General features: G+C 40.9%; 1 protein-coding gene and 1 long non-coding RNA gene across 7 annotated transcripts in view; one reads left to right on the top strand and one right to left on the bottom strand.

Annotated features, from left to right (window-relative positions):
• Positions 1-14,694, bottom strand: part of IQCH (IQ motif containing H) — a 193,532-nt gene that overhangs the window by 141,786 nt on the left and 37,052 nt on the right. Inside the window, exon 6 of one of the 5 annotated variants that reach the window (XM_059180898.1) lies at positions 9,364-9,837. The exons of the other annotated variants lie outside the window; for them this stretch is intronic. Coding sequence (XP_059036881.1) covers positions 9,775-9,837 — 63 coding nt within the window. The 3' untranslated portion in view covers positions 9,364-9,774. Of the gene's footprint in view, positions 1-9,363; positions 9,838-14,694 lie in introns of those variants that run through there. 5 annotated transcript variants of the gene reach the window in all.
• The window catches only part of LOC131835969 (uncharacterized), a 41,773-nt gene that overhangs the window by 24,620 nt on the left and 2,459 nt on the right, over positions 1-14,694 (top strand). For both annotated transcript variants that reach the window (XR_009355432.1, XR_009355431.1), the window contains exon 3: positions 13,458-13,530. This is a non-coding gene — a long non-coding RNA (uncharacterized LOC131835969). The remainder of the gene's footprint in view (positions 1-13,457; positions 13,531-14,694) is intronic.

The following is a 14,694-nucleotide window of genomic DNA, read 5'->3' as shown; positions in this document are numbered from 1 at the left end:
GTCACTCATATTGTGTGTGGCAGTATGTTTATGCCATGAAATTTTAAGTATTGATTTTGAATTATAAATTATATTTACAGCTGTACCCAATAAGACTTGAGTCTCCAGCCTCCCACTTTTCTGCAATGCTTCTAATCTTCCTTCTAGAATGTTCCCGCTTAGTTCCGGCTACTAATTCCTGTCACCTTTTAACAACTAGCTTAAAGGTAACCTCCTTTAGGAAATCACTTCTGATTTCTTCCTCCTCCCAGTTTCTATAGCTTTTTTGTACTTCTCTTATTATATTTACAACATATATTATAAGTATTTGTATAGTATCCTCAAGGCATTTCATAATTTAGAGTTCATCTGTCCTGTCTTATCTCATTTAAGGAAGGAATAGAGCAAAAGAACATTCAAAAAAAAAAAATATATATATATATATATAACCACTTTGGGGCACCTGGGTGGCTCAGTGGGTTAAGCCTCTGCCTTTGGCTCAGGTCATTATCCCAGGGTCCTGGGATCAAGCCCTGCATCAGGCTCTCTGCTCAGGAGGGAGCCTGCTTCCCCCTCTCTCTCTGCCTGCCTCTCTGACTACTTCTGAGCTCTGTCTGTCAAATAAATAAACAAAATCTTAAAATATATAAATATATCTATATCCACTTATAACATATTGGGAAGGAGCAATTAACAAAGATATATAAATAGCAAATGTTTTTCTTTTTGATAAAGGTAATACAATGCCAAGCAAGACTCAATAGTGGCCTACTTATGCTTTTGGTAATGGTGGAGTAGCTTATAACTGATTAACCCTCCTGAAGATAACACAGAAGCTAGAAGAAAGTTGATCTTGCAAAAAGGGGACTGCAACAGCTGGAGTTTGTGTGTATGTGACTCTGGCCTGGAAGCACTTCTCAGTCCAGGAGATGCAGAAGGAAGTCACAGTCTTACTGGCTAGAAAAGTCAGAGAATGGCCTATAGGCTCTAAAAAGGCTGAAAATGAGGGGGGAAACCCAGAAAAAACCGGCAGAGACCCAAAATTTACAAATAAATGCCATACAAATCCTTGGCAGATTCCTAAGCTACACCTAAATTGAAGAGATTCCCGCTAAGCTACACCTAAATGGAAGAGATTCCCCCTAAGCTACACCTAAATGGAAGAGATTCTAAGGAGCCCAGCAAAGATGCACCAGTTAACAATTTGAAAAAAACTGAGCAGAGATTTCAGCTGCTACTCACCAAGGAGAGAGTTTGTGGAATTTGAGTCTAACAAATTAATTGCCTATTTGAACAGTCATCAACACATTAGAGAGCAAGGTGCAGAATACAGAGTCTCCATAACACATCATTTATAATGTTCATAACAATAAAAAATTCACTCTATCTACAAAGAAATGGCAAAACGTTTGCACAGGAGAAACAGTTGTCAATTGTAACAGATCTTAGAGATAATGTTTTATGGTAAAGATGGTGGTGATAGTTTCACAGGTGTACATGTAATCTTCAAATTCACCAAGTTGTATACATTATATATGCACAGCTTTTTGTATGTCAATCATACTTTAATAAAGTAGTTTTAAAAAAGAAACAGGATGTCAAGATGATTCAGAGGGCAGAATTAGCAGATAAAGACTTTAAAGCTGTTATTATACATATGTTAAGGACATTGAAGGAAATATTATCATAAGGAATTAAAAGATGGAAATTCTTGGTAGAGAATTGAAAACTATAGAAAAAGAACCAAATGGAAATTCTAGAACTGAAGAGTGGAATATGCGAAATGAAAATTTGTCGGATAGGCTTGACAGCAGATTGGAATGGGCAGAAGGAAAGAGGGTGAACTTGAAGAAGAAAAATCAACAGATATTATCTAATCCAAAGAATAGAAAGAAAAAAAAAATTTTTTAGAAGAATAGATCTTGGGCAGTTGGTTAAGCAGCTGCCTTTGGCTCAGGTCAAGATCCTGGAGTCCTGGGATTGAGTCCTACATCCAGCTCCCCGCTCAGCAGGAAATCTGCTTCTCCCTCTGACCTCTCCCCTCTCACACTCTCTCTATCATTCTCTCTCTCTCAAATAAATAAATAAAATCTTAAGAAAAAAAAATAGGTCTTCAGGAACCCATGGGACAATATCATGTTGTAAAATTTGTATGTGATTAAAGTCCCAGAAAGAGAGGAGAGAGAGAAATGTGGAGGAAAGTATTTAACGAAATAATGGCCAAATGTCTCCAAGTTTTCTGGAAAACACAAATTTACAGATGATCTTAAGAAGCTCAATGAACCTCAAAGAGGATAAACACATGGACTCAACATAACCAACCCCCTGGAAGCTAAAGACAAAGAGAAAAACTTGAAAGCAGTCAGGGAAAAAAAAGAAAAGAAAGATCCGTTATATAGAGAGAATCAATGATCCAAATGATGACTGACTTATTAGAAACAATGGAACTTTAAAGCATTGAATTTAAAAAAAAAAAAAAAAAAGCCCTGACAACCCACAATTCTATGTTAAAGCAATATAAAGACTTTGGGGGGGAGGGGCAAAAGAAAACAATGAGTCACCAGTAGGCATGTGTTGCTTTGCCTTAAGCAGACAAGAAATGCTTAAAGGAAGTTTTTTAGGACAGAAAATGACACAAGATGGAAACTTAGATGTCTGTTGTAAATATAAAATACTATGTGTTTTTCTTCTCTTAATTTCTCTGAAAGACAGCTGGCTATTTAAGGCAAAAATTTATAACAATTTACAATACATTTAAATCACATGACATTACCGCAAAAGATTGGGACAATAGCATAAATGGAATTCTATAGTTGCAAGTTCCTTTTCTTTTTTCCCTGAGATTTAATTTATTTATTTGACAGGGAGAAAGAGAGGGAGGGCACAAGCAGCGGGGTGAGGGGCAGAGGGAGAAGCAGACTCCCATGCTGAGCAGGGAGCCTGATGTGGGACTAAATCCTGGGACTCCAGAATCATTACCGAAGCTGAAGGCAGACATTTAACCAACTGATCCACCCAGATGCCCCTAGTTGCAAGTTCCTTACGTTGTACTTGAACTGGTGCAATATTAACTCTGAGGAAACTCTAATAAGTTGAGGATGCATATTGTAAATCCTAGAGCAACCACTAAAAATAACACAAAGAGGTGTAGTTCAAAATATAACAGACTATTAAAAAATTTTTTTAATCATAAAACCCTAAGTTAGGCAGACAACAAAGGAACAAAGAAGAGATGTTAGAAATAGAAAACAAGTAGAAAAATAATTGTTCTACATCAAAGCATGTCAATAATTATATTAAATGAAAATGGACTAAACACTCTAATTAAAAAGCAGAGATTATCATACTGGATTTTAACTACAAGATAAAACCATATGCTATCAATAAGAGGTGAATTTTAATTTAATTTAATTTAATTTAATTTAATTTTTAGCAAGACAGAGCACACATGCGCAGTGGGAAGGGACAGAGGGAGAGGGTGAGAGAGAATCTTAAGCAGACTCCATCCCCAGAGCAGAGCCCAACATAGGGCTCAATCTCATGACCCTGAGATCATGACCTGAGCCAAAATCAAGAGCTAGATGCTTAACCAATTGAGCCACCCAGGTATCCCAAGGTGAATTTGAATTTAAGTGATAACAACAAAAGGTTGATATACCACATAAACAGAAAGCCAGGGAAGGAGGAGTGGCTACATTAATGTCAGACAAAGTAGGAAAATATGTAGTATTGTCCTAACACTTTTCCAGTGAAAATAGTTAAAATGGGGCACTTAAGCAAAACTTGCCAAAGTGCCTTCCTCTTGAACTATTCTGTGAAAAAGGGTCAGGAGAGGTTTGGACAACACTTCTCACTGCACAGACACCCTCCTCTGGAAGGTTCATGGTGCACTACAGCCAGGCCATGACTCCAGGTGGCTTGATGGTGTAAAGGTCAGCCTTACTTGCTTCAACCTTACGTTTCCTGTTTTTATGGGGCCACAAAACTCTCCTTTCATGGAACACCTATTCACATTCCAAAGAACCAGTATTCTTTGGAATACATTTTGGAAAAAAACTGACCAGAAGTTTAGTATATAGCTAACAACTGTAATCACTGTGCTTCATTACTGTGAGACCATTCTGCAAAGTGAAAAGATAAGGGATAACTTGGTTTTACATAAAACGTTTCTTCGAAGGAGCTTGAAACATACTGGATTCAGGGCTTTTTCGATGGATTCAAATAGAAGTCTAATTACTTCTTATTGCTATTTTTCCTCTGTAAATTTAATAGCATTGCTCAGTGGCGTTCCAGTAGAAATTTAAACCTTCTGGAAAAGCGATTACAAGAGAACAATAAAGCACTGGGATTTCATCTACACGTCTGTTACATCTCATATAAGAAAAAAGAATGACTTGAGTTGCTCACCCTTGTGACTTTTGCATATCGGTGAATATTATACTACACCACCACTCAAACATTGTCACAAGATATGAAGAGACCGCAACTGGAGACCTCTGGGTTCTCTGCCGTTCTTCTTCTGTAACCTTAGGGCTGTGTATTTCAAACTGATACTTAGATTGAATCGGTGGTCTCAGCCTTCAGTGGGGGCCCATGAGAGGAAGTGAGTTTAAGTGGTGGCCCTTTCAGTGAAAACCAAAGAAAGACTTTGTGGATGGGTTTATCACATCTTATAATTATTTTTGCACTGGCGATTCATCGCCTTAGTCTAGAATACTCTGCCAGTCTCTAGGCGTTGTTGTTTAAATACTGGCAAGGGTCACAAGTGAGAGGGAGTTTGGTCCTCATTTACCTCATACCGGCAGCTGGGTTGGCACGCAGCTGCAGAACTCCTGGGGGCTCTCTTTATTTAATTTGGCATCCCTTCCTGAGCAGTATTGAGACTTTCACTTCAATGACTCCGCAGGGCTTTGCCATAATTTCTATGCTGTATCAGTAAACTCTGCTGGAGAGACGGCCAGGCAAACCTGAGAGCACGCTAGGAGCGCGTCCGATTCAAGTATTTTGGCTTAAGTCAAGGATGGCGTTCACCCCATATACAAATCCAGCCCGTTTAAAAAATTCATTATTCATCAGTAGAGGTCTGATCTGTAGGGAATAGTATTTAGTCATCTTGGTAGTCTGTGCGTGTGCGTGTATGTGTGTGTGTGTGTGTATGTAAGACCCTGTCCTTTTCATCATTTCTTTTGGGATAATTTGACAGTCTGAAACAGACTGTCAAAAGTAAATATAGGCCCAAATTCTGAGTAAGCCACATATTTTTTTAATATTTTATTTATTTATTTGATAGACAGAGATCACAGATAGGCAGAGAGGCAGGCAGAGAGAAAGGAAGGGAAGCAGGCTCCCTGCGGAGCAGAGAGCCCGATGCAGGGCTCAATCCCAGGACCCTGGGACCATGACCTAAGTCGAAGGCAGAGGCTTTAACCCACTGAGCCACCCAGGTGCCCCATGAATAAGCCACATATTAATTAAAAAGCTTGGTCATTAATCTTAGCCTCTGTGCTCTGGGTTTCTTTTCTTTTCTTTTTTTTTTTTTAAAAGATTTTATTTATTTATTTGACAGAGATCACAAGTAGGCAGAGGGGCAGGCAGAGAGAGAAGGAAGCAGGTTCCCGAGGGAGCAGAGAGCCCGATGTGGGGCTAGATCCCAAGACCCTGGGATCATGACCCGAGCCGAAGGTGGAGGCTTAACCCACTGAGCCACCCAGGCACCCCCACTCTGGGTTTCTTATCTGTAAAATGGAAGTAATGATCTCTCTGACACACTATAAGTATTAAAAGTGGTAACCCGTAAAAGTCACGAGGACAAGGTCAGGTATACAATAAGCACTCAATAGATGCTTTTCGAAATGCATAACTGCAAAGAGAAAACATCAGTACCTTCTGTGAATTTTGTTTCCACAATCAGAAGAGAAAACAGTTTCACCTGATCTGCTTTTCTGTTTTTTACATCTTGGTGGCGGTCAGAAGAGGGAAAGGAAGGGAACCAAAGGAAATTGATTTTGCTCAGAATCAGAATGGTAGGTTGTCAGAACTAGGAGAAATCTTAGGGACGGGTGTGATCCAATGCCCTAAATTTACTAATGAACAAACCAAGGTCCAAAGAATATAAGTGATTTGCCCCCAGATCACATAGAAGTCAGTAACTGATCCAGGACTGGGGTCCAATAAAAAGATGGATTTTTCTTATAAGGCGCACTGCTGATACTGTGTGAAGCTACAGTGTTAAAAAAAATCTTCCTTTGGCTAACTTGAAAACTAGTTCTCCTTTTACAGCTTTCTTATTATTTTTTTCTTTTTTAACACTTCACTTTAATCCATCAGTAGTTTTCTTTGGGTTAGGATGTGAAGTTAGGATTTGACTGAACGCTCTCTTCTTAAATCTTATTCCAGTGACTTGGCACCTGACTTGGCACTGACTTGGCAGTGACTTTCCCCCTGACCTACAGTGTCACCTTCCTTACATTCAAAATTATTTTTTACACTAAAGCCAATAGCCGTGCTCATTCTTTTTTAATCCCATTGATCTGTCAATTTTCCTACCCATAGGATACTATTATAATTATGTTAATGTTATCATATGTTTTAGCAAGTTGTCTGGAAAATTTACCTTCATTAATCTTCTTTAGAAAAAAAAAAAAAACAAAAACCCTGAAGCTCTTGCCCATTTATTTTTTTGAGAAGATGAACACTGGCAAGTTGAAGAGAATTAATATTCCACACAGACCAAATAAAACCCATAAGAATCTTGATTGAAATTACATTAGATATAAATATTAATTTGGAAACAACTGGCATTCTTATTATAATCATTTATCCTTTTTGGGAATATGATACATCTTTTTATTTATTCAACTGTTCTTTGATGTGGCTCAGTAAATTCAAGGCCTAGCGTGTCAGGCTTTCAAAGCATGCAATGATGAAGGGAGGGGAAAATAAATTCTCCCTGAAGAGATCTAGGGAGATATTGTTTACGGCCAAAAAAGAGGAGTGCTCTACAAATGTAACCAAATGAGGTACATGGTATTTCATTACTTAAATTAACTTGACACAGCCTAACTCAATGATACAGGTCTTTACCAAGTTGTTACTCAAAGTCATTAACCACATTTGCAACAAGCAACAATACCTGTATGTTGGGTTCTTATGAGACAGGGCACCATGTTTACAGTTTAATTGAAGTAAGTTTCCATCTTTAAAAATACCAGCTCTAGAGAGTAGGGGTTTTTTTTAACGTTTTATTTATTTGAGAGAGACAGTACGATTGAGGTGGGGGCGGGGAGGGACAAAAGGAGAGGTAGAAGCAGACTTCCTAACGAATGGGGAGCCTGACTCCAGGCGCTATCCCAGGACCCCAGGATCATGACCTGAGCCAAAAGCAGACGCTCGACCAACTGAGCCACCCAGGCACCCCGAGAGTAGATCTTAAATGTTCTCACAACACATACAGAGAAGAGGTAATTATGTGAAGTGATGGACGATACCATTTCAGAGTAAAGTATATACGTGTATCAAACCATCAAACTGGACCCCTTAAACTTACACAGTATTATTTGTCGATTCTATCTTAATAAGCCTGGGTCTGGGCAGGAGAGTACCAGCTCCTCTTCTTGTCCTAATCGCTGAGGTAATATAGCCTCTTACTAAGTAGTCTGATCTTTTACTTCTATTCCCAGACTAAGGCAGAGAAATTTCTCCAGCAAATTCCTTCGTCATCAAGGGAGCAGTTTTGGGCTGAGTCCCAGATCTAATCCTCAGGTGTAGGTCAAACTCATCATCTTCAAGGCTACCTGGGGGTACCATAGACAGACTGGCTGAGTTTGGATTATGACCCTTGGACTGACAGCTGTGTGACTTTGGGCAAGTTATTCAGCCACTTTGCCTCTGTTTCCCCAAATATAAAATGGAAGTCATAATCATATTTCACTCGTAGGGTTACTGTGAAGATTACACGAGCTAATCTGTGTATATTGTACTTCCATCATGTCCCGCATGGAGAAGCACTCAGAAATGCTGGCTAGTATAAAATGCAATGTCCTGGGCAGGTAATACATTTCAGCTTAAGATGCAGCCCAGAGCTAAAGCACAGCGAGGTGTCCTGAAAGTGTTCAAGATTAGAAATTGGGAACGTGTGGGGGAATGATCTTCCCTTCTATGGAGGTTTAGGTCCTACACTTGAAGCTGTGGGTAAATGGAATAATAAACCCACGACTGTGGGAAAATGGCAGCATCTTCCCTTGGGATTTCAATGTTTTAGATAAGATGATAATTCCACAATGAGAGGGTTGCAGTTTTTAAAATTCTTGGCAGAAAGAATCCTCTTCCCCCTGATAAATTGTGTGTGTGTGGGGGGGAGATATTAAATGAATCCAATATTAAGTATCCAATCTCTAAGTGGATCAAGAAGAGGAGGTTGGGATAATGTTTTCTTGACAGTCAGCTACCTCTCTTGCATCAATGCCTGTTTTTACTTTACAATGTCTCCTGATAACGTTCTATGAGGATCAGCCCCTTTTGGGGGGGGTGGTTAGAAATGGAAAACAGTATTTTGAAACTCAGGAGAGAATTTTCTTTAGAACGCATTGAACAAAGTGGTTAGGTCACATGAGATATTAGTACAACTGAACTTAACTACTGACCGCATCTGGGCCTCTCTCACCAGCCTGGCATGCGGAAAAGAGAATTCCTTTGCTCTAAGTAGCCTCAGCGGCTTGAGAAAGTGTTCAGCACTAAGTACCACATCTGGGCTCTCCCTGGGAGACAGGGAAGCAGGGTATGTCACCCAGAAACCCCCAAGGATCCCTTGAATTATTGGTTCCTTCCTACCTCTCCTGTCTTTCTCTTTCTCCTCCTGATGCCTCCTCCTCATGCCTCTGATTTCTTCCAGCCGGGGTCCCTCTCCTGCTCTGGGTATTTACAGTGATTCAGATTGAAAGAAAGAGTAGTGACAATGAGATGTGTCCCTCCCCCACTCCTATCCCCAACTCCGAGCCTTAGGCTAACAAGATGAGTCATGATCGGTGAGGTAAGCTCTGTGCCTAAATTGCTTTGAAAGACTCAGGCCCCCGATAGGAAGGTCATGTAACTAGTGTTACCAAACTGGGGGCCAACTGGAGATAGAATTCCCTTTTATAGTAGGAAATTAGTAAAAAGGAAGGCAGTGGTTAAGAACATAGGCTGTTAATACCGGATAGACCTAGATTTGAATCTGGGTGGTCCCACTCACTAATTGCATGACTGAAGCAAGAAACGTAATTTCTCTATGCCTCAGTTTACCAGTGAGATGGGAGTCCTATTACTCATTCCACGGGCTGATATGGGCATGGATATAAGAAGCTCAGGGCTGTGCAACATAATGCGCAGAGTCAAGTTCAAGTAAATCGTAGCTATTTATTATAAAAACTTGAATCGGAGAGTCAGAATTTCTCAGTGTCCATAAAACACTCCGCGGGGAGGTATTCATATCCCTTTGGCAGGAGTAGCTTCACAGATGGATGCATCAGACTATGGACGTGTGGTGCTGCTCACCGTGAGGCTCGTCCAACTAATTATCCTCAGTCAGTTTCCGTGTTCACCAAGCAGCCTTCTAACGGGGCCTTCCGTGTCGCTTTTGAAGAAGGAAACAATGCACTCACCAGATCAGGCTGACTCGAACATTCAGGCTTGTCTGTCCATTACAGCTCTCCTTAGAGTAAGTCCGATGACATTCCAGTTTGTATGTCGGTCTCTCACGAGTTCAGCTGCGTCCAAGAGATGGATCCAGAATGAGATCTCTCACTGTGAAGTTGAGGGTCATACCCTGGGTTGCACCAAACCAGCAGCACTCCTGGGCTCTCTAAGCTGCAAACTGCCGACCTGCGACGCACATATAGACTGGATGTCACCTGCCAGCCCCAGCAGACTTACTTTTGTGACTCCTGTTCTAAGGATAAGAGCACTTTGGTTTTTCCTTCTTGCAAAAGAGCAAAAATAGGAAGACAAAAGCCTAGCCCCTGAATACCACTCCCCCCCCCCCCACCTTAGCTTAGAGAAGTCGGGAAACACACCCATATTTTAGAAAACACTTGCAGGAAGATAGTCCCCTGGGCTATTTCTTTGCATAAGCAGTTGGGACCACAGCAAGTTAGGAAGTGGGTGAGTTTGGGGGCGCCTCACACTGTCCAGTGCTGAGACTGGTAATTAACAATAAGGAAGGGAGAGTGTGGAGAAGGGGTGCAGGGTGGAGTTGGGGGGAGGGCAGATAGCATTTGCGAGGAGCCATTCACTCCTGTGCTCCACCTGGCTCTCCTGCCTCCATCAATCTTGCCCTAGATCCTGTTTTGAACTAACGCTGGAGGGAGAGGTGAGAAGTGCAGATTAAAGATGGGGTTCCAGTAGAGTCTTTGGGAGAAGTGGGGGACTATTCAGTGGGGGACTGGCAGCTCTGGGTGGCCATTCGTATGACAGGGACAGAACTGCATGGAAACGGTGAGGGAGAAGGCTTTCTGCAGAAGTCTAAATAGGCCGTTTCAGGAACATTGAACAAGTTCAAGAGATACTGCTAGATAATACTATTCAAGAAATTGTTTAATAACCAATGAGGACACCAAGGGAAAAGGATCGTTCTGGAGAATTCTAAAGCTGCCATTCAGTGAGAGCATCTGGAGAAGTGATCTAATTTCAGAAACTGTTTTCAGCCCTTCTTTTTAGGATCTAGGCTGAGATCACACAATTAGATTTCGGTAGCCCATTCAAGACCAACCATCAGTTGGCCTTACCCATCCGGCCACATCTTTTGCTCTCTTCCCTTTATAAAAACTCAAGTTGGTTAGGCAAAGCTCCAAGCCACCTTCTGTTACTCCTTCTTCTCCACTTCTATCTTTGCTTCTATAGCTTGTATAGCTTCTGGTCCTTCCAGAAAAGCTTCCCCTCTTCTCTCAGCCACGCCCACCAGATCCTCCAAGGCCTATCTTGTCTCATGCTCCCTACCTCTGCCCTGGAGGCAGTTGCAGTTATCATTACTCTGGGCCAGAGGCTGGCAGTTCCCCAAGGCACCAATGCAGCATTAATCTGGGAGTCCCAGAATCAGAGCTGTGGCCCTGACGATGGCTGTGAACAAACCAATTTGTCTTCTCAGGATACAGATGGGACATCTCAGTCCTTAGAGACTGAATGATGTTCCCATGACCACGAGGCTATGACAGCAGCGGTGAGGCTCTATTCATACCTACGTCCTCCAAGTCTTCTCTTGGGCTATGGTTCTGTCCATTGAAGAGCTCATGGCTACTTCCAGATCTCATGGTTGCCAACCATAAGCAGATTTACCCAGGCTATCATTGCAGATAGAGATGGAAATCAAAGACTACATAAATTGGATGTTTTGGTGGCATATTGTCCCAACGTTATAGCCTAATGAGAAGGATCTCCTCCAAATAAATATCTTCTGGGCTTATATTACACATTTTGATTCCAAGCAGATGCTTTTAAAGAAAGTATAGGGTGAATTACTCTAGTCTGTGGGTACTTACTTCTGTTCTACCAATGAGGTTTTAAAAGGCTAGGAATGTATACTTGAATTCAAGTACAGTTTAAGGTACAATGGGTTAGAATATTGGAGAACACAGCAATTGTATTTATTCATCTCAAGTACCTCTCAGTGGATAATTAACCTGGGCCATGATAAAAACAATTCTATTAGGCCCATTTCTCTTGTGGCTAATGTTACTGTGCCACTTGCTATAGTATCTTTTCCTTTGCTTCATTCTAAATAGAATGCTACTATAATCATGCAAGCATTACCTCTCATGTAGCAGTACCATTTTCCATTTGCAATGGAAAAGCCACAGTGGTTAGAGGAAAGCAGGAGGTTTATATTTTCACTCATGAAGATGCAATTCTTATGAAAATCTGCAGTGGTGGTCTAAATATATCCATGGTAGTTTTCCTGTACCAACCACTAAGAGAAGTGAGTTTTTAATCCATAAAGAATGCAGAGTTTTTAGGATACTTCTCTGTTCTGATACATACTTTGCTCCACACTGGATATTTGTGGGAAAGTGAAAGAAATCTTACAGGGAGTTCTAATTTGTGGGGTGGGTCATGGACCCCTTTGGGAGTCTGGAGACACCTACTCTTAGAATAATGTTTTCATAATGCATGAAATGGTATACATTGGCAACCAAGTATACTGAAATACAGTTCTAGCCATGGACCCCTGATGCCCTAACACTGTCATAGAACTGACTCAGACTCCACCAGCTACAGAATTTTGGGCTCCTCAACGTGCAATTATGAGGTTAGAAACATAGCCTCCTGGTTACTAAAACTCAAGCTTAAAATCCAAATCACAAAGTGCAAAGGCATCGGATCACATCAGGGAGCAAGGCTAGCTGGTTAGCAGGTGGCTGCTGACCTGGGATGATGGTTCCAGGGCAGTGAAAGTCTCTTCCTGCATTCCCAAATCCCCCTTCTCCCTGTCCACTCATGCTTGAAATCCCTTAATAGAGTCTAACTCCTTTGGTTTAATTAAATAGAGGATTTCCTCTTGTTAAAAAACAAAAACCCACGGGAGAAGTAATACTCCATGCCAAAACATTTTCAAATTTATTTTCAGGAGTAGAAGCTATTTTCTTTTCAAATGCAGCCTTGAATACAATGCCGATATGTAAATAAATGCAGGTTTTATAAGACTTTAGTGTAATTCTACATGTTGAATTATATACACAAATAAGCATATATATTATATGCAAATCAACACTGGAAACAACGAGGTTGTCTTAATGAAGGAAAATTATGAAATCAAGAGTGACAGATAATAACCACCATCTTACATCCATCTCAGCATAAGATTTAATTCTGTATTTTTTTTTCCTTACATGCATTTTGATGTCAGTGGGTAAGGAATTTCAAAGAGCTAACAATTTGTTATGGTGTTTATAATCTTCGGACTTCCCTCAATTAAAATGGTCCGGGAGCTTTAAAGGATAGTAGGAATTTTTTGTTTCAAAATGGAATCGCTAACGATACCTAAAAACTGCTTGTATTCCTTAGTGATTAAGGATTAGTTGGTGAGTACTTAATTTAGGGAGATTTTTCCAGCAGATTTCATAAATACTTTGAATCCTAACTCCCCTTACCTACTTCATAACCTTAGGCGAACAGTGTAATCTTAGTCTCAGTTTCCTCATATGTAAAACGGTTATAAAAACAGCATCTATTTTATAAGGGTTAAATACGAGAGTGTACCTAAAGCACTGAGCACAGCGTCTGGCACAGTTTGGCAAGGGCTCTTCTTCTTAGAGGGGTCGAATGACTGGAAGTATTTTTCAAATGTGTCCTATAACATTGTAAGACATCCCATCTGCCCCAATGAAATGTCTTCTCCGGTACCTCGGCACCCTTCTCTTTCAGATAGTCACTCAACTGCAAAACAATCTAATTACATTTTGCGTTTTGAGTCCAGATTTTAAGGGGATGCTTTACTGCTGATGTTTCAGGTATGGCTGTAAGCGAAGTCACACAGCGGCCCCACATTGCCAGATGAGGATCGTACGGCTCATCTCCAACCAGGTGAGAACCAACCCAAACCTAAAATGAGCAATGAGGGGCGCCTGGGTGGCTCAGTGGGTTAAGCCACTGCCTTCAGCTCGGGTCATGATCTCAGGGTCGTGGGATCGAGCCCCGCATTGGGCTCTCTTCTCAGCAGGGAGCCTGCTTCCCCCTCTCTCTGCCTGCCTCTCTGGCTACTTGTGATCTCTCTGTCAAATAAATAAAATCTTAAAAAAAAAAAAAAGACCAAGTCCCTTGGCTAATGAGACTTGTCCCATGACCAAGGCAATTACAACATCAACATCAATGCGTATTTGTTTAAAAAAAGAAAAAAAAATAAAATAAAATGAGCAATGAGACAATCCATAATGTTGTATTCTCACCAGATAACATGTATTCTTGTAATTGTACCACTTACTGTTATGCTGCCCAATGGGAGCTCCAGAGAACGCACCCGGCCCTGCGTGCACGGTGGCCCACATGTGTTGTAGCACTGACACCCGCGGAATGCTTAGTAGGGGCGAGGCGCTGCTTTAAGACCTTGACGTGTATCTGCTGACTTAACCTTCGCTTATTTGTGTGATTATTATGGGAGTGTATATGAGCAGATCTGAATTTCAAAATATGACTAGTACAAAGATACAACCTATCTAATAAAAAAAAAAAAAACACCTTTCTAGGGAATTCAGATGTACTTTTGTGTGTCACCCACGCATGCACAGAATTAACCTGACTGCACAAACTAACCCATTGATGGTATCTAGTAGGTACTAGGTACTGAAACCTAAATATGTCTGTGTTTTCTCTACTAGAAAATGGTTCAAATACTTATCAAAAAATGAAATATGAACTAAATGTTTGCAGTCTCCCTGAAACTCACCAGAGTTCTCCATAACAGTTTGAAAACAAGAGCATTAAGCCTTATTCCTCATATATACAAGTGTGAAAGGAACCAAATCAGATCCTTCCCCAGGAGCACGGGTGTAAAGAAGGCGGAGGAAGTATGAGATTTCTAATATTAACTCATTTTCCCCAAAGCCAGGAGCCTTATTAGGTACCTATGGTGTGCCAGCAATGTTATGTTATCTGTAATTCCCAGAACCCCCTTGCCTAATAGGCACCACTATCCTGACTCTGCAGAAGAGGAAACGGAGGACTTGAGATTGCATTTTCTTGCCCAGGGTT

This window comes from Mustela lutreola, chromosome 7 (assembly GCF_030435805.1).
Source record: "Mustela lutreola isolate mMusLut2 chromosome 7, mMusLut2.pri, whole genome shotgun sequence".
NCBI lineage: Eukaryota > Metazoa > Chordata > Mammalia > Carnivora > Mustelidae > Mustela > Mustela lutreola.
The sequence above is the reverse complement of the archived record's forward strand: the minus strand, read 5'-3'. Positions and strand labels throughout refer to the sequence as shown.